This window comes from Scyliorhinus torazame, chromosome 14 (assembly GCF_047496885.1).
Source record: "Scyliorhinus torazame isolate Kashiwa2021f chromosome 14, sScyTor2.1, whole genome shotgun sequence".
Classification (NCBI taxonomy): domain Eukaryota; kingdom Metazoa; phylum Chordata; class Chondrichthyes; order Carcharhiniformes; family Scyliorhinidae; genus Scyliorhinus; species Scyliorhinus torazame.
In genome coordinates this window covers 187529906-187551907 of record NC_092720.1, presented here as the reverse complement: position 1 = coordinate 187551907, position 22002 = coordinate 187529906, and the positions used below count along the sequence as shown (strand labels likewise).

Sequence of the window (22002 nt, the reverse complement as noted above, 5' to 3'; positions counted from 1 at the left end):
ATCAGAGTTAGACAGATTTTTGACAGACAAGAGTTCAAGGTTCTTTGGGTGGGCAAACAGCAAAATATAGATGAGACCACAGCCAGGTCAGCCATGATCTCATAGAATGAATGAAATGAAAATCGCTTATTGTCACAAGTAGGCTTCAAATGAAGTTACTGTGAAAAGCCCCTAGTCGCCACATTCTGGCGCCTGTTCGGGGAGGCTGTTATGGGAATTGAACCGTGCTGCTGGCCTGCCTTGGTCTGCTTTCAAAGCCAGCGATTTAGCCCTGTGCTAACCACCATTGGCGGTGTATCAGGCTCGAATGGCCTACGCCTGCTCTAAAGCCCTTGAAGAATTAGAGGAATTAAATCTCCAACTTGGGGGCCACGTAACTGGATGCTTCGGAAAGCCAAGGATATCGGGGGTACAAACGGGTGACGAAGACAGGCTCTTCTCGTGTGTCATTCAGACTGTCCGCTCGAATTGAAGTGGTTTCCTTTGGACCATGTTAAAACAACAATTTAGGCCATCTTCTTTCAGCTCTCTTGTGGATACCTTCATCTCAGCAAAAAGTTGCATTTACATCACGCTTCTAACATAGTAAAACATTCCCAGGTGCTTCACCGCATTCGGAAGCGAACACGTTGACAGCGAGCTGCAGGAGATGTCAGGACAGATTACCAAAAGTTTGGTCAAAGGGTTAGTTTCTGAGGAGCGTCTTAAAGGAGCGAGTTCCTATTTCTTGTTTCTCTGTAAAATGGTGCCTATATTGTGTTTTTTAAAAGTGCATCTATGACCAGCAGAGGAGTGCCTGCCAAAAGATCATACTGATCTACGATTTAAACTAATTAAAGCCTCTGCTGTATTTGGCGGGACTGCGTTCCACACTTTCGATCTGTGTGAGGATATGATGATCCAAACCTCTCCAGAATAGTTTTGCCTCTGATTTTGAGGATGCGTCTCCTTGTTGTGAGCGCTGCCATTAAGCAAAAGGCAGAACCAAGCAAATGTTTGCACAAGGTAAAAGCAAATTACCGCGGGTGCCGGAATCTGAAACAGAAAATGCTGGAAAATCTCAGCGCGTCTGACAGCATCTGTGTGGAGAGAACAGAGCTAACATTTCGAGCCTGGATAACTCTTCACCCGAGCACAAGATTACTTGATACCGACCGCGAGCTTATGCTACAACACCTCATTTCTCAGGTAGGCATTTGTAGCCTTCTGCTCAATATCGCAACATCTTCTTGCACCGCAGAGCTGATAAAGATTTTGCTTTTACCATTGACACCTCTTCTAGACCAGTCCTTCGTGTTATGGGCCAGGGTTTAGAGAACCCCAAAATGTATCGTGGAGTTCACCTGACCCACAACTTTTAATAGATTGTGGTATGGGGAGCACACGGCCCACTACAGGTGTGGTACAGCAGAAATGGGAAAGTATTTTTTAAAGCAAAACAATGTTTATTCTATGAACTCAAGTTAACCTTTTTAAAACATATAATGAACATCTTAGCAACCATTAATTCAAATACAACCCCCAAAGAATACACACTAAGTAATCCTTTAAGCTTTCCTTTTAACATCCATAAGATTTAAAACACCTTTTACCAGAAGCACATCAGGTTAAAGTCACTACTGTTATTGGTTTTAAATCACCAGGATTGATTTACAGTCTTTAGATTACAGAGAGAGAATCATACACTTTCTGGCTCTGACTGCAGCTATCCAGCTCTGAAAACGAAACTAAAACACACCCTGCAGCAAACAGCCTAAAACGAAAGTAAAAAGCTGACAGACAGCCCAGCTCAACCCACTCTCTGACATCACAGCAGTAATACACCCATTTCTTAAAGGTACTCTCACTACAGATAGTTTTATACACACCATTTATAAACACCCATTTCTTAAAGATACTTTCATATTTGTTTGTTTTCCTCTCCCAATACCTTTGATCCCTTTTGCCTCTCGCTTGCGTGCATTTCGTAGTTTAATCTGATGTGATACTCTCCACTTACCTGGATGAGTGCAGCTCCAACAATACGCAAGGAGCTCAACACCACCCAGGACAAAGCAGCTTGCTTAACTGACACCCCTTCCACAAACATTCACTCCCTCCACCACCGACGAACAGTGGCAGCCGTGTGTACCATCTACAAGATGCATTGCAGTAACTCACCAAGGCTCCTTGTGCAGCTCCTTTCAAATCAACGATTGGAAGGACAAGGGCAGCAGATACCTGGGAACATCACCACCTGAAGATTCCCCTTCCAAGTCACTCACCATCCTGACTTGGAAATATGTTGCTGTTCCTTTACTGTCGCTGGGGCAAAATCCTGGAACTCCCTCCCTAACAACACTGTGGGTATACCAACACCACATGGGCTGCAGCAGTTCAAGAAGGTAACACCAACACCTTCTCAAGAGTTAACTTGGGATGGGCAACAAATGCTGGGCCCAGCCAGCGATGCCCATATCCTGTGAACGAATAAAAGAAAACCTCTCCTGCTGTCATTTTTGGAACCTCCCACTCCCCCGCTTCAACTCCTGTTCAAGCGGATATGATGGGCCTCTTCCTGTGCTGTAAAGCTATGACTCAATACTCTCTAACCATTCCCAATTTGAATCACTATTGATGTCTTCGATTGCCTGGGCTCCAGAGCTCCAGAATTGCCTCCCGCCCCCTCTCCGCTTCCTTACCTCACTTTGCTCCTCATTTAAGATGCCGCTTAAAATTCTTTGACCAAGCTGTTGGTCATCTGACCTAATACCCCCTTATGTGGCACAATGTCGAACTATGCTCCTGCGGGGCACCTCCATTACGGTAAAAGCACTACACCACAAGGATCTATTTTGGGGCCACTGCTGTTTGTCATTTTTATAAATGACCTGGAGGAGGGCGTAGAAGGATGGGTGAGTAAATTTGCAGATTACACTAAAGTCGGTGGAGTTGTGGACAGTGCGGAATGATGTTACAAATTACAGAGGGACATAGATAAGCTGCAGCGCTAGGCTGAGAGGTGGCAAATGGAGTTTAATGCAGAAAAGTGTGAGGTGATTCATTTTGGAAGGAATAACAGGAAGACAGAGTACTGGGCTAATGGTAAGATTCTTGGCAGTGTGGATGAGCAGAGAGATCTCGGTGTCCATGTACATAGATCTCTGAAAGTTGTCACCCAGGTTGAGAGGGTTGTTAAGAAGGCGTACGGTGTGTTAGCTTTTATTGGTAGAGGGATTGAGTTTCGGAGCCATGAGGTCATGTTGCAGCTGTACAAAACTCTGGTGCGGCCGCATTTGGAGTATTGCGTGCAATTCTGGTCGCCGCATTATAGGAAGGATGTGGAAGCATTGGAAAGGGTGCAGAGGAGATTTACCAGAATGTTGCCTGGTATGGAGGGAAGATCTTATGAGGAAAGGCTGAGGGACTTGAGGCTGTTTTCGTTAGAGAAAAGAAGGTTAAGAGGTGACTTAATTGAGGCATACAAGATGATCAGAGGATTGGATAGGGTGGACAGTGAGAGCCTTTTTCCGTGGATGGTGATGTCTAGCACGAGGGGACATAGCTTTAAATTGAGGGGAGATAGATATAAGACAGATGTCAGAGGTAGGTTCTTTACTCAGAGAGTAGTAAAGGCGTTGAATGCCCTGCCTGCAACAGTAGTGGTCTTGCCAACACTAAGGGCATTTAAATGGTCATTGGATAGACATATGGTCGATAAGGGAATAGTGTAGATGGGCTTTAGAGTGGATTCACAGGTAGGCGCAACATCGAGGGCCAAAGGGCCTGTACTGCGCTGTAATGTTCTATGTTCTATATTATTATAAAACCTTGGGGAGGCCACACCTGGAGTATTCTGTGCAGTTTTGGTGTCCTTGACTGAGGAAGGATGTTCTTGCTATGGAGGGAGGGTAGCGAAGGCTTACCAGGCTAATTCCTGGGATGGCGTGGTGGGGAACTCCAGAACTAGTTTGAGTACACTGGGTAAACCTTTTACAATAGACATGAGGAGAAATTCCTTCGCCCAGAGGGGTGAATCTGTGAAATTCATTGCAACAAGTAGTTGAGGCCAAAATATATAATTTCAAGGATTGAAGCAAAAGGCATAAAAGGTATTGAATTCTATGATCAGCCATGATCATGAATGCCAGAGGAAGCTGAATGTCATGTTTCTGTTTCTCGTGTGATCTATTCATCGATTTGGATTTCCAGAAGTTCTTAGACAAAGTGCCTTACAGGCTGTCAAATAAGATATCAGCCATGATTTAATGGCGGAGCATACTCGATGGGCCGAATGGCCTAATTCTGCTCTTATGGTCTTATTGTAATTGTAGAAATACTCAGCAGATCTGGCAGCATCTGCAGGGGGTGGGGAGCGAAACAGAGTTAGTGTTACACTCCTGATGGGGGATGTTCAACGTGAGATGATTTCTTTTCTCTCTCCCTCTCCACAGAAGCTGCTGACTGTTTCCAGGATTTTCCGAGTTTTAAAAACCTAATTAATTTCGCTGCTTTGAAAATAAATAATGGCAATTTAACTAATCCCTTCAATTCCTCTCCCTGACAGGGAACCTAGCGACGAACGACCAGTTGCACTTGCATCTAAGACCTCTCCATGTGCATCAATGTGTTGTGGAGGGAGGGGCTGGATACTCCTCACCACGTACGTCACAAACACTAGCCACCAATCGCCTGGTGGCCAGGCCACCGGCCAATCGGGGCAGAGGTGCGCCTCCTGATCCCTCATTTGCATAGTGGAGTCTATATGAAGCAGCGCGGCGGCTCCGAGCCAGCATTTGGTCGGCCGCTGCTGGCGGTGGGGAAGGTGGCGAGCGCAGCGATGCCGGAGAGCGGGACCAAGGTGATCGCCAAGAAAGGCGCCAAGAAGGCGGTCTCCAAGGCTCACCATAAGGGCGACCGCAAGCGCAAGCGGGCCCGCCGGGAGAGCTACGGTATCTACGTGTACAAGGTGCTGAAGCAGGTGCACCCGGACACGGGCATCTCCTCCAAGGCCATGAGTATCATGAACTCTTTCGTCAACGACGTCTTCGACCGTATCGCCTGCGAGGCTTCCCGCCTGGCCCACTACAGCCGGCGCCACACCATGTCCTCTCGGGAGATCCAGACCGCCGTGCGCCTGTTGGTGCCCGGCGAGCTGGCCAAGCACGCCGTCTCCGAAGGCACCAAGGCGGTCACCAAGTACACCAGTTCTAAGTGAATTGGAGTCGATCGCCGCCCAGCCGATCATAAACAACGGCTCTTTTCAGAGCCAACCTCACCCACTCTGCACCCGGGAGAGCTTTTGCCTGCAGCTTGTGAGCTGAACGGTCGTTTCGAGCCGTGAAATCCCGCGCAAATTTCTCGTGTTACTCTTGGGCATCCAATTTTCACAAACGTAAGATATCCTGCCCGGGGCAAGGAGGGAGGGAGTGAGTTAAGTATCGTGTTGATCTTGGTTCCATGTCCTGTCATCGGTGCTGCAGCAACTTTCACAATGATCTTGAAAACGAAGCTTCACTGCCGTGCAGCACTTTTAGACGGCGCAGCACTCCCTCTACTTTATACCCTTCTGCCCCCCCCTGGGCGGCGGCATTTCCACGGTCCTGACCTGACCGCTTTTGTCAGTCATCCAGACTCCAATTCACTCCACAGATGCTGTCAAGCTGCGATTTTCCAGTATTTTCTGTTCCCCACCGTTCTGACTGGCCGTTCTCTCGGTCCCCGACCCTCTTGACAATGCAGCACTCCCTCCGTACTGACCCTCTGACAGTGCCGCACTCCCTCAGTACCGACCCTCTGACAATGCAGCACTCCCTCAGTACCGACCCCCTGACAGTGCAGCATTCCCTCAGTACTGACCCTCTGACAGTGCTGCACTCCCTCCGTACTGACCCTCTGACAGTGCAGCATTCCCTCAGTACTGACCCTCTGACAGTGCAGCACTCCCTCAGTACTGACCCTCTGACAATGCAGCACTCCCTCAGTACCGACCCTCTGACAATGCAGCACTCCCTCAGTACTGACCCTCTGGCAGTGCAGCACTCCCTCCGTACTGACCCTCTGACAGTGCAGCACTCCCTCAGCACTGACCCTCTGACAGTGCAGCACTCCCTCAGTACTGACCCTCTGACAGTGCAGCACTCCCTCAGTACTGACCCTCTGACAGTGCAGCACTCCCTCAGTACTGACCCTCTGACAGTGCAGCACTCCCTCAGTACCGACCCTCTGACAATGCAGCACTCCCTCAGTACCGACCCCCTGACAGTGCAGCATTCCCTCAGTACTGACCCTCTGACAGTGCAGCACTCCCTCAGTACTGACCCTCTGACAGTGCAGCACTCCCTCCGTACTGACCCTCTGACAGTGCCGCACTCCCTCAGTACCGACCCTCTGACAATGCAGCACTCCCTCAGTACCGACCCCCTGACAGTGCAGCATTCCCTCAGTACTGACCCTCTGACAGTGCTGCACTCCCTCCGTACTGACCCTCTGACAGTGCAGCATTCCCTCAGTACTGACCCTCTGACAGTGCAGCACTCCCTCAGTACTGACCCTCTGACAATGCAGCACTCCCTCAGTACCGACCCTCTGACAATGCAGCACTCCCTCAGTACTGACCCTCTGGCAGTGCAGCACTCCCTCCGTACTGACCCTCTGACAGTGCAGCACTCCCTCAGCACTGACCCTCTGACAGTGCAGCACTCCCTCAGTACTGACCCTCTGACAGTGCAGCACTCCCTCAGTACTGACCCTCTGACAGTGCAGCACTCCCTCAGTACTGACCCTCTGACAGTGCAGCACTCCCTCAGTACTGATCCTCTGACAATGCAGCACTCCCTCAGTACTGACCCTCTGACAGTGTAGCATTCCCTCAGTACTGACCCTCTGACAGTGCAGCGCTCCCTCAGAACTGACCCTCTGACAGTGCAGCATTCCCTCAGTACTGACCCTCTGACTGCAGCACTCCCTCAGCACTGACCCTCTGACAGTGGAGCACTCCCTCAGTACTGACCCTCTGACAGTGCAGCACTCCCTCAGTACTGACCCTCTGACAGTGCAGCACTCCCTCAGAACTGACCCTCTGACAATGCAGCACTCCCTCAGCACTGACCCTCTGACAGTGCAGCACTCCCTCACTGCTGACCCTCTGACAGTGTAGCACTCCCTCAGTACTGACCCTCTGACAGTGCAGCACTCCCTCAGAACTGACCCTCTGACAATGCAGCACTCCCTCAGTACTGACCCTCTTGACAGTGCAGCACTCACTCAGTACTGACCCTCTGACAGTGCAGCACTCCCTCAGTACTGACCCTCTTGACAGTGCAGCACTCCCTCAGTACTGACCCTCTTGACAGTGCAGCACTCCCTCAGTACTGACCCTCTGACAGTGCAGCACTCCCTCAGAACTGGCCCTCTTGACAGTGCAGCACTCCCTCAGTACTGACCCTCTGACTGCAGCACTCCCTCAGAACTGACCCTCTGACAGTGGAGCACTCCCTCAGTTCTGACCCTCTGACAGTGGAGCACTCCCACAGTACTGACCCTCTGGCAGTGCAGCACTCCCTCAGTACTGACCCTCTGACAGTGCAGCACTCCCTCAGTACTGACCCTCTTGACAGTGCAGCACTCCCTCAGTACTGACCCTCTGACAGTGGAGCACTCCCTCAGTACTGACCCTCTGACAGTGCAGCACTCCCTTAGTAATGACACTCTGACTGTGTACCTCAAGAGACTGCTACAGTTCATGAAGAGCACCTTACACCTTATGAGGGGCAACTGGATGGCCAATAAAGACTGTCCTGACCAGCAAGGCCCACATCCTGTAATTTAAAAAAAAACTTCAGCGCACCTCAGTACCGAAGCTTTTAACAGTGCAGCACTCCCTCAGTACTGACCTGACAGTACAGCCCTCCCTCAACTGACCCTCCAACAGTGCAGCGCTCCCTTAGCTCTGACCTTGGACCGCTTCCTCAGTACTGACCCTCTGACAGTGCAGCACTCCCTCAGTACTGACCTGACAGTACAGCCCTCCCTCAACTGACCCTCCAACAGTGCAGTGCTCCCTTAGCTCTGACCTTGGACCGCTTCCTCAGTATTGACCCTGACCGTGCAGCACTCCCTCAGTACTGACCCTCTGACAGTGCAGCATTCCCTCAGTACTGACCCTCTGACAGTGCAGCACTCCCTCAGTACTGACCCTCTGACAGTGCAGCACTCCCTCAGTACTGACCCTCTGACAGGGCAGCGCTCCCTTAGCTCTGACCTTGGACCGCTTCCTCAGTATTGACCCTGACCGTGCAGCACTCCCTCAATACTGACGCTTGGTCAGTGCAGCTGTAGGCTTACATTAACACCACTGAAGTTACTGAAAATCTCCCAGTCGACGGTGTCTGTTCGGGTCACAGAGGGACAATTCAGAATGTCCAAATTACCTGACAGCATGTCATTCGGCACTTGTGGGAGGAAACTCCGGAGCACCCGGAGGAAACCCACGCAGTCACGGGGGAGAACTTGCAGACTCCACACAGACAGTGACTCAAGCCGGGAATCGAACCTGGTACTGTGGAGCAACGGTGCTAACCACAATGCTGCTGTTCTGGTCACCGCATTATAGGAAGGTCGTGGAAACTTTGGAGCGGATGCAGAGGAGATTTACCAGGATGTTGCCTGGTATGGAGAGAAAATCTTATGAGGAAAGGCTGATGGACTTGAGGTTGATTTCGTTCGAGAGAAGAAGGTTAAGAGGAGACTTAATAGAGGCATACAAAATGATCAGGGGGTTAGATAGGGTGGACAGTGAGCCTTCTCCCGCGGATGGAAATGGCTAGCACGAGGGGACATAGCCTTAAACTGAGGGGTAATAGATATAGAACAGGGGTCAGAGGCCTTTGATAAGGTGCCTCACGGGAGACTGCTGAGTAAAATAAGGGCCCATGGTATTCGAGGCAAGGTACTAACATGGATTGACGACTGGCTGTCAGGCAGAAGGCAGAGAGTTGGGATAAAAGGTTCTTTTTCGGAATGGCAACCGGTGACGAGTGGTGTCCTGCAGGGTTCAGTGTTGGGGCCACAGCTGTTCTCTTTATATATTAACGATCTAGATGACGGGACTGAGGGCATTCTGGCTAAGTTTGCCGATGATACAAAGATAGGTGATGGGGCAGGTAGTATGGAGGAGGTGGGGAGGCTGCAGAAAGATTTAGACAGTTTAGGAGAGTGGTCCAAGAAACGGCTGATGAAATTCAACGTGAGCAAGTGCGAGGTCTTGCACTTTGGAAAAAAGAATAGAGGCGTGGACTATTTCCTAAATGGTGACAAAATTCATAATGCTGAAGTGCAAAGGGACTTGGGAGTCCAGGATTCTCTGAAGGTAAACTTGCAGGTTGAGTCCGTAATTAAGAAAGCAAATGCAATGTTGTCATTCATCTCGAGAGGCTTGGAATATAAAAGCAGGGATGTACTTCTGAAGCTTTATAAAGCATTAGTTAGGCCCCATTTAGAATACTGTGAGCAATTTTGGGCCCCACACCTCAGGAAGGACATACTGGCACTGGAGCGGGTCCAGCGGAGATTCACACGGATGATCCCAGGAATGGTAGGCCTAACATACGATGAACGTCTGAGGATCCTGGGATTATATTCATTGGAGTTTAGGAGGTTGAGGGGAGATCTAATAGAAAATTACAAGATAATGAATGGCTTAGATAGGGTGGATGTAGGGAAGTTGTTTCCATTAACAGGGGAGACTAGGACCCGGGGGCACAGCCTTAGAATAAAAGGGAGTCACTTTAGAACAGAGATGAGGAGAAATTTCTTCAGCCAGAGAGTGGTGGGTCTGTGGAACTCATTGCCACAGTGGACGGTGGAGGCCGGGACGTTAAGTGTCTTTAAGACAGAAGTTGATAAATTCTTGATTTCTCGAGGAATTAAGGGCTATGGAGAGAGAGTGGGTAAATGGAGTTGAAATCAGCCATGATTGAATGGTGGAGTGGACTCGATGGGCGGAATGGCCTTACTTCCATTCCTATGTCTTATGGTCTTATGGTAGGTTCTTTACGCAAAGAGTGGTGAGGCCGTGGAATGCCCTACCTGCAACAGTAGTGAACTCGCCAACATTGAGGGCATTTAAAAGTTTATTGGATAAGCATATGGATGATAATGGCATAGTGTAGGTTAGATGGCTTTTGTTTTTGACTTCCCATGTCGGTGCAACACCGTGGGCCGATGGGCCTGGACTGCGCTGTATCGTTCTATGTTCTATGAATGTATGTCACTTCTAGCAAACTAACCTCACATTACGGGTTATCTTAAATTGATTATGGCTGATCAGCGAATTAAGCAACCTGTTTCCCTCCCCCCCCCCCCCCCCCCCAACCACTCAAGGGCCCCACCATCACTCAAGAGCTCCCATGCCACTCGAGCCCCCCACCACTGGACATCAGTATTCAAGACCCTCCCCATACCCACCAATCAACACCCCCCTCCCCAACCCACCACTCGAGACACCCTCCCCAACTCACCACTCGAGACACCCCCCAACCCACCACTCGAGACACCCCCCCCCTCCCCCAACCCACCACTCGAGACACCCCCCCCTCCCCCAAAACCCACCACTCGAGACCCTTCCTCCCCCAAAACCCACCACCAGAACCCACAAGATAGGACGGCAGTGATTAGCACGAGTCCCAAAAGGTAATTTGGACATTCTGAACTCTCCCTGGGTACCCGAATAGGCGCCGGAATGTGGAGACTAGGGTCTTTCCACAGTAACTGTGTTGTTGGAGATTATGAGGAAAATTCCACCACTCCACCCAACAGAAGCAGAATTAAAAAGATGGATGATCTGGAATGTCACCAAATCGTTGAACCTGAATCAAAGCTAAGTTATTCAGTCTTTAAGATGGTGTGGACTTAATATGTATAGCCGTGATGAAGCTGTACAACAGCGCCTGGCTGAAGGCATTGCTGGAACTTCTTCACGCCACCGATGGTCGGGCGCTTTTGTGAGCGGCTGTGCTGAACGCATGGACGGCAATCCTTCTGCTCTGTCCTGCCCGCTGGCTCTCCTTTTATAGGCTCGCCCAAAGACGCCAGGACCTCACTGATTGGCCAGTTGGAGGCGCGCCTCATTGGCGCAGCAAGCGCCCCCTCCCCAACCGATTGGTTGGTTCTGCGCGTTCCGATTGGACCGTTTTCAATCCCGGAAATTCAAAACTCCTCTCCTTCCCTAAGTCTTCCCTAATTCAGCATGGTTATCTTGCTGAATTCCGATGCTTCAGTACAACTGACCAACCATTCTCAGAGCCACACTTGATCATGTCAGCACCAGCATATTCGACTGCTTGGGAGTCACAGCGCCACCTCTTCCCCGCCCCCACAAACATCTGCATACACTCAAGGAGACAGACACACTCCAGGAGACAGGCGTGCACACTTCATACAACGCAGGCGGCAACATGGTAACACAGTGGTTAGCACTGTATTAGGGACCCGGGTTTGATTCCCAGCTTGGCTCACTGTTTCTGCTAAGTTTGCATGTTCTACCCGTGTCTGTGGGTTTCCAACAGGTGCTTTGGGCAGATCATGGAGGCACAGCGTGAGTGAGACACATCCAGAGTGGGATTTGGAACTTGGTAATTTGGTGCAGTGAGGTAATTCGGTGCAGAGTGGGAGAAGGTGCTTTCCCCACTGTTTTGTTCTCTCTCTCTCTTCTGGCCTGTAACTTTTAATCTGCAGAGAGAGAACCAGAGAGCATCTGAGAACCTGTGTAGCTATCTGGGATGGCCACGTCCCCATTACAAAATGGACACTTGCACAGAATGCAGGGAAAATTGGACAATACCGAAAAAGCAGGCAGGTGCAAGGTCTGTCTGTTGATTAGAGCCTTAGCTCTCAAGACAGGACCAGTACTACGAAGCCATCTACATACTAATGAGCCATCGCGGGGACAAAAGGCAACATTTAGGTAAACCAGACATCCCGGCGCCAGAGGAGACTAAAACAAAGCAAACCAACGGCCACCTAGGACACGCCCAGCAACCAGTGAACCCACCCCTCTATTGGAGGAAAATCGATAGACAATTGGGAAATGGCCCAATTAATTGGGGCCAAGTTCAAGGCCCGCCCAAAGGTGCGCGAAGCCCTTTTGGGTATAAAAAGGATTCCCCAAGAGAGAATCACTCTCTTGGCCTTGGCTCTCAGCAAGGAGAGACCTGCCTAGCAGCTACGCCAGACCAAGTAAGTTCCAAGTCAACGCACGCTATGAGATAGACGCTCCTAGTTGCTACCCTGTAAACAGCTCAACCCAGCAGCCTCAGAACCGAGCAACGGCCATTGTTCCTCTGACTGAGTGGGCACCCGACGCTAAGTATAGGCTTTTAGTAATAGTGATAGTTTATGGTAGCCATGATGTGGAGATGCCAGCGTTGGACTGGGGTGAGCACAGTAAGAAGTTTTACAACACCAGGTTAAAGTCCAACAGGTTTGTTTCGATGTCACAAGCTTTCGGAGCGCTGCTCCTTCCTCAGGTGAAGGACCTTCCTTCACCTGAGGAAGGAGCAGCGCTCCGAAAGCTTGTGACATCGAAACAAACCTGTTGTACTTTAACCTGGTGTTGTAAAACTTCTTACAGTGATAGTTTAGGTTGTAGAGTTTTATGCATGAGTAGATTTGGCTGTGTGTAAATAAAAGAACATTGCTTTTGAACTTACTAACTGGTGTATCGAGTCTTTGATCAGTATTCGGTTCTGAACCTTGTGGCGGTATCGAAAGATACCTGGCGACTCTTGAGCAAACGTAATTAAACAGAGCCAAATTTTTTTTGAAATTAAAAATTTTTAAAAAAATTCTCCTTTTTCACATTTTCTCCCACATTTACACCCATCAACAATAAACTATAATCAGCAAGATATGTCAGTCCCCATAATAACAACGATCCCATCCGCCCACCAACCCCCAAACCTCAACCCGCATGTTTACATAAACAAATGGCAAAAAGGAATCAGGGATTACCCGTAGTCACCCTTAATCTTACACAGCTCCCAAACAGAGCCAAATTAAGAGACAACAGCAAGTTAGCAACATTTACTGGCGACATCTGACGGGACTCTATTTAGAAGTGGCCGAACCACTACGAGAGAACCGAAATTTGAATTGAGAATCCAATTGGAAACAGAAAAACCACAAGTGTAAGAACAGTACTGATCAAGCCTCCGAGATTCGGAAGTGTGTTAATGTATGCGTACTAACAGGGATATAAGGTAAAGCTGAGAGATTTTCTTGCATAAAACTGTCGGGAGTTTTGTAGGCCTGAAATTAGTGTCAGCTGTACCCGTGTTTACATCACCACATTATCACCCCCTGTTCCTAATTCAGTAGAGAACCAAATGGCAATGAAGGCAATGGAACGCCTTATGAACCCCCAGGAATTCGAGGTCGCAGCGCCCACTAGAGTAGGACAGTGTCCCGTTTGGGAAGATGAGATCAGGAAATATCTCAAAGGGAAAGGATGGCCCCTTTGGAGTGAATTCGGCGCCAATGACGAAACAGGTCCCGGGAGTATAGGACATACTTGGTGGGAGAACCTGTCAGAGATACACAAGAAGAGCTTAGGAAAAGCTCGCAAGCCGACGGCAATCGTGTCCTGTTTGGCATAACTGCGAGGCACAGAGGAGGTAGTTAGGACGCTCCATAGAGGAGAGAGGCAGAAGTAGTGAGGTAGACGTGAACGAAGCAGAGAAGGAGAATAGAGATCTAAAAGCAGCTAGCAGCAAGGGACAGAGAAGTGGATGATGCCAAGAGGGCACACCAGTCTTGTCTCGCGCATTTGAGTAGCTTCCAAATGCAATACGATAAGGCCTACCAGGACACGCAACGTGCGGTCTTGGTAAGACGAGACAGAACAACAAGTTGAGAAATTACAGAAACAGTGCAATGATCTGAAAGCAGCCCTACGAGCACTCCATACTTCCACGACGGAATAAAGGCAGAGCTCCGTAGACCACGCAAAGTGCCGGAAGCAAATTGCAGAATTGCAATTTCTGCTTTCAAAATGGGTTTCAATGCACATTTGGACCACAATTAGATCAGGAAAACGGCCCCGACTGGCAGGAATTGAACGAGACTGCCCATAGATATGTACATGGGACATGTACGCAGGAAAAACCCCAGAAAAGGAAAGCGCCCCAACTGAACAGCAGCACGGTAGCATAGTGGATAGCACAATTGCTTCACAGCTCCAGGGTCCCAGGTTCAATTCCTGGCTTGGGTCACTGTCTGTGCGGAGTCTGCACGTCCTCCCCGTGTGTGCGTGGGTTTCCTCCGGGTGCTCCGGTTTCCTCCCACAGTCCAAAGATGTGCAGGTTAGGTGGATTGGCCATGTTAAATTGACCTTAGTGTCCAAAATTGCCCTTAGTGTTGGGTGTGGTTACTGGGTTAAGGGGTTATGGGGATAGGGTGGAGGTGTGAGCTTCGGTAGGGTGCTCTTTCCAAGAGCCGGTGCAGACTCGATGGGCCGAATGGCCTCCTTCTGCACTGTAAATTCTATGAATTCTATGAATTCTATGAATTCTATGAACAGGCAGTACACACCCCCATGAACCCTGTAACCACACACCGCAGGGCCACAGCAGAAGGAGAAGCCGATTTCCTTTATACAACCCTGTTAACCGTGACCCAATTACGGGACGCGTGTGGAAAAATTACACCGTTCCTTCCCACCTCAGACCCCCACCAATTTTTTGCGAAAGTCAAACAACAGGCAACCATGTACGGCCTGGACGAAAAGGAGCAAGTGAAGCTCACAGTTTTAAGCCTCGACCCTTCAGTCGTAGCAGCCCTTCCCGACCCACAGAATGTAGGAGGAGGCACACTCCGAGAGATGGCTTTAACAGAGGAGACCCCGTAGAAGGCCTAAATAAGTGTCGGCAAAAGAAGACGGAGCACGCCACAGCGATTGCTGGACGCTTGTGGATACACTTCACAGCTGTTTTTGGAGAGTTAGCCCGCGCCCATTTGTCCCCAGATAATATGGCCAAATGGACCCGAATTCTAGTCTCCCACGCCACAGATGCAGGACGAAAAACTTGCGCAAATTATGACCCCTCAGATGAGGCCCACAATGAAAAATGGGTTTTGAAGAGATTGTCCCGCGCTTGGGAGCAATCAATTGCAGGCAAAACAGCATTTATAACACCCGATGAAGAGCAGGCAGAGATGAACCCAGTTAAAGGGCACCAGAACCCCGCATGGGTAAATGAGGGCAGGAATAGCCCACCCCAGCCCAAAGCTCAGGAATGTTACAACTGTGGACAGCAAGGACACTTTGCACGAGAGTGCAACGTACCCCAAAAGCAGCAGAGAAGCCAATAGACAGGCACCCTAAACAGGAATAGGGCAAAGCCGATACAAAGCGTTAGTGCCCGTTCAGAGAATGCAGACATGAACGGCACCGACTGACGGTGTTCGGTCTCCCCAACTTGGGTCTGCGACACCCTTTGGGACAATTCCGGTAGACCGGTAGTGGCAGGCAAATTCCGGGGACAACCCATAGAATTTCTTTGGGACACAGGAGGGTCCCGCACCACACTCAATTCCTCCACGATGTTTCAGCGAGACATGTGGCCCACAACAGACACCATCACACTCAGCGGTTTTACAGGCCATTTACAACAGGGACACATCACAGCCTCTATAGCAATACAAATAGGTAACATCACAACGAAGCACCCCGTAGTTTTGGTTGATCTGCCCCAGACAGCAGAACATATCCTTGGGATTGATTTCATGAGCTCCCATAACCTTTCTTTTGACCCAGTTAACAAGTGTGTTTAGAAAATGGCAAAGGCAGCACGAGCCCCCGCCACGCTCACAGTAGGAGAATACGTAAACAGGATTTACGTATTCTCACAGTAGGAGACTTCTGGTTCGACCCTCAAGGCATGAGTGCAGACAAACATGTTAGGGCAGTCCTGCAGGAACATAAAGCAGCATTTGCACAGCACAAACAAAGCTGTGGCAAATTGGCCGGCTTTGTGAACATTACAGGTCCAGACCCCAGAAGCAGTACGGATTTCCCCAGGAAGCAGAGGGAGAAATCTCCAAAGTAATAGAGAGTTTGTTGGATCAAGGCGTACTCAGATCAGTAGCTTCCACAAACAATGCACCAATTTGGCCCGTCAGGAAACCCGATGGATCATGGCGACTGACCATTGATTACCGGGTACTGAACAAAGTAACCCCAGCAGCAGCCCCCACCGTAGCCACGAGTCCAGAGACCATGCTCAAGCAGGGACTCCAGTCAATTTTTTTTTCGGTTTTGGACATTAGTAACGGCTTTTGGTCCATTCCATTGGCTAAAGTGTGCCAGTACAAATTCGCCTTTACATTCCAAGGGCAACAGTACACGTGGACGTGCCTTCCACAAGGCTTCCACAACTCCCCCTCCATTTTCCACCGGCAGCTGGCAAATGGATTAGCAAAATCTTCCCGCGCCGATTGACTGGTCCAGTACGTAGACGACTTGTTACTACAGACAGACACAAAGGGACAGCACATTTCGCTTCTCGCTGAACTCCTAGCACTCCTAAAAGAAATTGGTTGTAAAGTCAACCCCAAGAAGGCCCAGATTTTGAAAGAGAAAGTAATTTACTTGGGAACAGTGATCACACGTGGTAAAGAGAATTGACTCGATCATCAAATTGCCCCTTCCCCACAATGTCTCAGCTCTCCGGTCATTTTTAGGACTGGTTGGCTACTGCCAAAACCATGTTGACGGTTTTGCCACTAAAGCAGCGCCCCTTTCCGAACTTCTCAAGAAGCAGGCACCTTGGGAATGGCTTCCACAGCATACGGATGCCGTGGATGCTTTAAAAAGAGCCCTCAGCACAGCCCCTGCACTACAGGTCCCAGATCCACTTTCCCCGTACGCTATCGAAGTAGCAAGCACCGACCGAACCCTTTCGGCCATTCTCCTCCAGGAACGCCATGACCAATTACGCCCCGTAGCATACACCTCACACGTGTTAGACCCTGTGGAGCAAGGATTTTCTGCCTGTGAAAGGCACCTGCTTGCAGTTTTTTGGGCAGTACAATACTTCGCCTACATTACAGGACTCAACCCCATCACCATCCTCACAGAATACACACCGACACAGCTATTGTTAGACGGCCGACTTAAAGATGGCACAGTCAGCCAAATCCACGCAGCCCGTTGGACCCTCCTTTTACAGGGACGGGACATCACAGTAAAACGAACCAAGACCCACACCTTCCTTGCCGATAACTTGCAGTATGCAGGCACCCCTCATGAATGTGAGATCATCACCACAAAACAGAACACAGGCCCATTTATTTCCAAAACACCTCCCAGAAAAACAGGTAGTGCATCACAGAGACCCCAGCCCACAGACATGTGCGCACCCCTGAAGATTTATGTGGGTGGCTCCTCCAGTCTTAAATGGAAAGAGAATTACCGGTTGCAGTATTTACATAGAGGACGTGCAGGGACGCGCCCTAGATGAGATTGCATTAAAGTTGCCAGCACACTTCGGCTCGCAGGCAGCAGAGCTGGCAGCAATCGCTTACATTGTAGACAACCCCGACTCGTTCCCGACCCCAGCAGACATCTATTCAGACAACTTGTATGTATGCAATAGTTTGACGGAATTCCTACCCCTGTGGGAAACAAGAGGATTTGTTTCCGTGGATGGTAAACCCCTACCCTCAGCCCCATTACTCCGCCATATCTTAGAGACAGCGAAGGATAGAAAATATGGTTATAATTAAGGTTCGCAGTCATCACCATTCTTCCCCCCCAGTAACGTTAAAGCAGACGCCCTAGCGAAGGCAGGTTCCAGGCATGGTTATTTTTGGAACCCCCCCCCCCCCCCCCCCGAAAGCACCCCAGTACATGCAGTTCAGGTTTCACAGACCAATATCCAGGATCTAGCGAAGGCACAGAAAGAGGATGAGAAACTCAGGGAAGTTTTAAAGGGAACCTTCCCAGCCCCGTATGATAAATACAAGAATGCAAAAGCCACACATGACGGTGTGATTTTAAACGATGGCATTTATATAGTTCCCAGCCGGGATAGGAACCAGATCATTTGTCAGTTCCATGACAATCATGGACACCAAGATATTGAACCCACCCTAGCCCACTTCAGACCGCTCTGCTGGTGGCCTAATTTAAAAACCGATGTAACCCACTACATAGAGAATTGCTTAATCTGTGCCCAGAACAATCCGGACAGATGTGCAAAAAGGGCTCAACTTAGTCATACCCGCCCCGTTAATGGACCCTGGACAAATCTACAGATAGATTATATAGGACCCCTACCCCCTTGCAGAAATGGTTATAAGTATGTTTTGGTGGTCATAGACACCTTCACAAAATGGGTGGAAGCATTTCCATCGCAAACTAATACGGCCAAGACAACGGCTAAAATATTAACACATCACATCTTTACAAGGTGGGGACACCCCCGCAGTATAGAATCCGATCAAGGCTCCCATTTCACAGGACGTGTAATGAAAAACGTCCTCACGATTTCCGGCATTCTACAAAAGTTTCACATTGCATACCACCCCAGTCGAGTTGTATTGTAGAGAGGATGAATAGACATTAAAAGCCACCCGCAGGAAAATGGTTCAGCAGAATAACAGCACCTGGGATTCAGTTCTCCCATTTGCTTTAATGTTTATAAGGAACACAGTATCCACGTCCACAGGATACACCCACCACACTCTCATGACCGGATGCCCCATGAAAGGCACTGAGTATTTACTCGGACTGGATTTGGCCAGCCTCGCAGTTACAGCCCTTATGCATGAAAATGCGGTCCAACAATTGTTAGAGAACATAAAGGCAGCCCAACTCGCAGCAGCTGTGAGACTTGGAACCAGGAAGAAACAGAGCAAGACACGCCACTGAGTTTGCAGTAGGGCAGCAAGTGATCCTTTCCCTACACAACCCCAGTTCATTCCTTTCCCCTAAATTCTCCGGCCCGTACTCCATTTCGGACAAAGTCAGCCCCTCGGTGTACAAGATTACATATCCCAATGGCAAGTCTGCGTGGTTTCATATAAACCAGCTCCATGCTTACGGCTCACAGAATAACCACACACACCACATCCTGCTCACAGCAGCAGACGAGCACACCCCACCCACAGATAACTTTTTCCTACCCTCCCCTACCAGTCCAGCCCGCCCTCAGACATTACTTCAACTCTACACCCCAGAGGCACGACTCCACCTCTCCCTTCCTTCAACCAGCAGCGACAGTGATAGCGATCACAATGACGATAGCCACAGCACACCACGTTACGACCAAACCCTTGTATCAGGCCCTACTCCCAGCGTATCCGAGCATGATTCCACTGACCCCTACGAGATTACATATATCAAAGCTCCTCACCCAGACCCACCGCCCGACGATTACGGATTGAAGCATAGTAGCTCCAACCTCGACACACGATTCTGGCACCGAGATAATTCGTTCACGCTCATCCGGAATGATGAGATGGACCCCAATTCGCCCCAAGCAGCTTTAGCACGGTTACTACAGTCAAGAGTTTGGCAGCCGGGAGAAGATGATGACATAGAGTCTGACTCACACCAAACAAATCCCTTTGCGACCCTGTTCGCTATTGAGCAGCGAGGTGTCCAGGTGATGAAAGAAAAAGGAACCGATGGAGAGATACGGTGTCCTTTCTGATGGAACCTGCACCATGTTTGTTGTATGTTTGTTCGTCAGTGTTAATGTTAAGTGTTGTGTGTAAACTTGAAACTTTTTCACGGCCCCCACTCCTTTAACGCCCCCTGGCTGTTAATGGAACAAGTTTGTCGCCAGACAACAGTTCAGAGGAATTAGTTTGTCGACAGACATGGCTCATAGCTACTCTTCTGATTCGAGAGGAAGCCCCCACGGTGACCACATTCTTACCCGTTCTTGCCGGTTGCTCAGGCAGTGGAGAAACGGGATTGGTCCCCGCCCTGCTCAAGGACCCCCCCTCTGGTCAGCTACGCTTGGGTGGAGCACAAACGGCATTGATCACCGTCCTACCCGGGGATTCCACCCATTTCTTACCCGCCGTGGCCCATACGCAGCCCATTTTGGCACTTTCAGTTCGAAATTCTTTTGTCTGGTTTTGGCAACCCCTAGGTTGCTTCCGTATGCTATTTACATCCTAAAACACTAGGATGGTAGATCGCACAGGCTGCGAGACAGCTCGCACTATGGCAGTATTTTTCTCGGATGTCTTGTCCCAAATATTTGGATTTTTTAAAAAATGAGGGAGTCACAGATGGTGACCAATTATAAATGGAAATTGGCAACAAAGGACAGACAGACAGGCATATGAGATCCTAAGCAAGATAATAACAGATATTATGCTTGTGTTCACAGAACTCCGAAACCTTAGGAACCCCAGAGGAAGGCAAAGAAGACAGAAAGACGGAAAGATGAAGACGACCTCCATCTTTTTCACCTGGATCTCAGCGGGATCCCTTCAGTTGCGCATGGACGCTACCCCCCTGACCCCTACCACACAGGCCGTGAATGATTCCCACCCCTGCCATACACTGTACCCCGCGACAGCTAACAATACCCCAACCTGGTGTGATAGGTTTTTCACCTGGTACTCACTATCGTATGTAGTAGAAGTCCTCTTAGTACTGGCGATACTTTGCAGTGTCGTGCAGACACTTAGAGTCAGGAAATGGCGAAAAAGAGCCTACCGCTCTCGCACCCTAGTATACAGGTTTAGGTCCCCCATTTTTGGATTTCACCAGACCCCCAAACCTATTGAGACAGATTAAAGTGCATCCATTTCTCCCTATGTATTCTGTGGAATAAAGAGATGTAAACCTCTGTGTCTGACTGCCAGGCCAGAGAAATGTGTGTGCTACTATTTTGTACAGTTTAAGATGTTGTAGATTTTTGGAATTGTTTGAGTGAGGATAGTTTATTGAGGATAGTTAGAGGTTCCAGTTTTTTATTTTTCTGTAATGCATGCATTAATGTCATAGCGCCCCGTAGAGGTTTATAATAATGTATGTATTTAAAATGATTTAGGTAAAATTGTGTTGCATCGGATAGGACAGAGTAGAGCCTGATTACGGGTGCCCGTTTGGTCAGAGGATGAAGACGACGCAGTAATGTGATCCTTCACTCTTCGCGTTGAGGATCACAAGGAGGGAGTGTAGCCATCTGGGATGGCCACGTCCCGATTACAAAATGGACACTTGCAAAGAATGCAGGGAAAAGTGGACAAGACCGAAAAAGCAAGCAGGTGCAAGGTCTGTCTGTTGATTAGAGCCTTAGCTCTCAGACAGGACCGGTACTGCTAAGCCATCTACATACTAATGAGCCAACCCCGGCATAAAAGGCAACATTTAGGTAAACAATGCTAAGCCAGACATCCCGGCGCCAGAGGAGACTAAAACAAAGAAAACCAACGGCCACCGAGGACACGCCCAGCAACCAGGGAACCCACCCCTCTATTGGAGGAAAATCGATAAGGACAATTGGGAAACGGACCAATTAATTGGGGCCAAGTTCAAGGCCCGCCCAAAAGTGCGCGAAGCCCTTTTGGGTATAAAAAGGATTCCCCAAAAGAGGCTCTCTCTCTTGGCTTTGGTTCTCAGCGAGGAGAGACTTGCCTAGCAGCTACGCCAGACCAAGTAAGTTCCAAGTCAACGCACGCTACGAGATAGATGCTCCTAGTTGCTATCCTGTAAACAGCTCAACCCAGCAGCCTCAGAACCGAGCAACGGCCATTGTTCCTCTGACTGGGTGGGCACCCAAAGGTAAGTATAGGCTTTTAGTAATAGTGATAGTTTAGGTTGTGGAGTTTTATGCAGGAGTAGATTTGACCGTGTGTAAATAAATGAGCATTGCTTTTGAACTTACTAACTGGTGTATCGAGTCTTTGATCAGTATTCGGTTTTGAACCTTGTGGCGGTGTCGAAAGATACCTGGCGACTCTTGAGCAAATGTAATTAAACAGAGCCAAATTAAGAGA

The 22002-nt window shown here is 49.3% G+C and overlaps 1 protein-coding gene and 1 long non-coding RNA gene across 2 annotated transcripts; both read left to right on the top strand.

Annotated features, from left to right (window-relative positions):
* Positions 1 to 5: 5 nt before the first annotated feature.
* LOC140389384 (uncharacterized) lies at positions 6 to 21889 on the top strand. The gene is made up of 2 exons (XR_011934365.1): positions 6 to 1188; positions 20385 to 21889. It is a non-coding gene; the product is annotated as an uncharacterized lncRNA (long non-coding RNA).
* Positions 4820 to 5212, top strand: LOC140389383 (histone H2B 7-like). The gene has a single exon (XM_072473545.1). The coding sequence runs from the start codon at positions 4820 to 4822 to the stop codon at positions 5195 to 5197; it is 378 nt and encodes a 125-aa protein (XP_072329646.1). The 3' UTR covers positions 5198 to 5212.
* Positions 21890 to 22002: the final 113 nt, after the last annotated feature.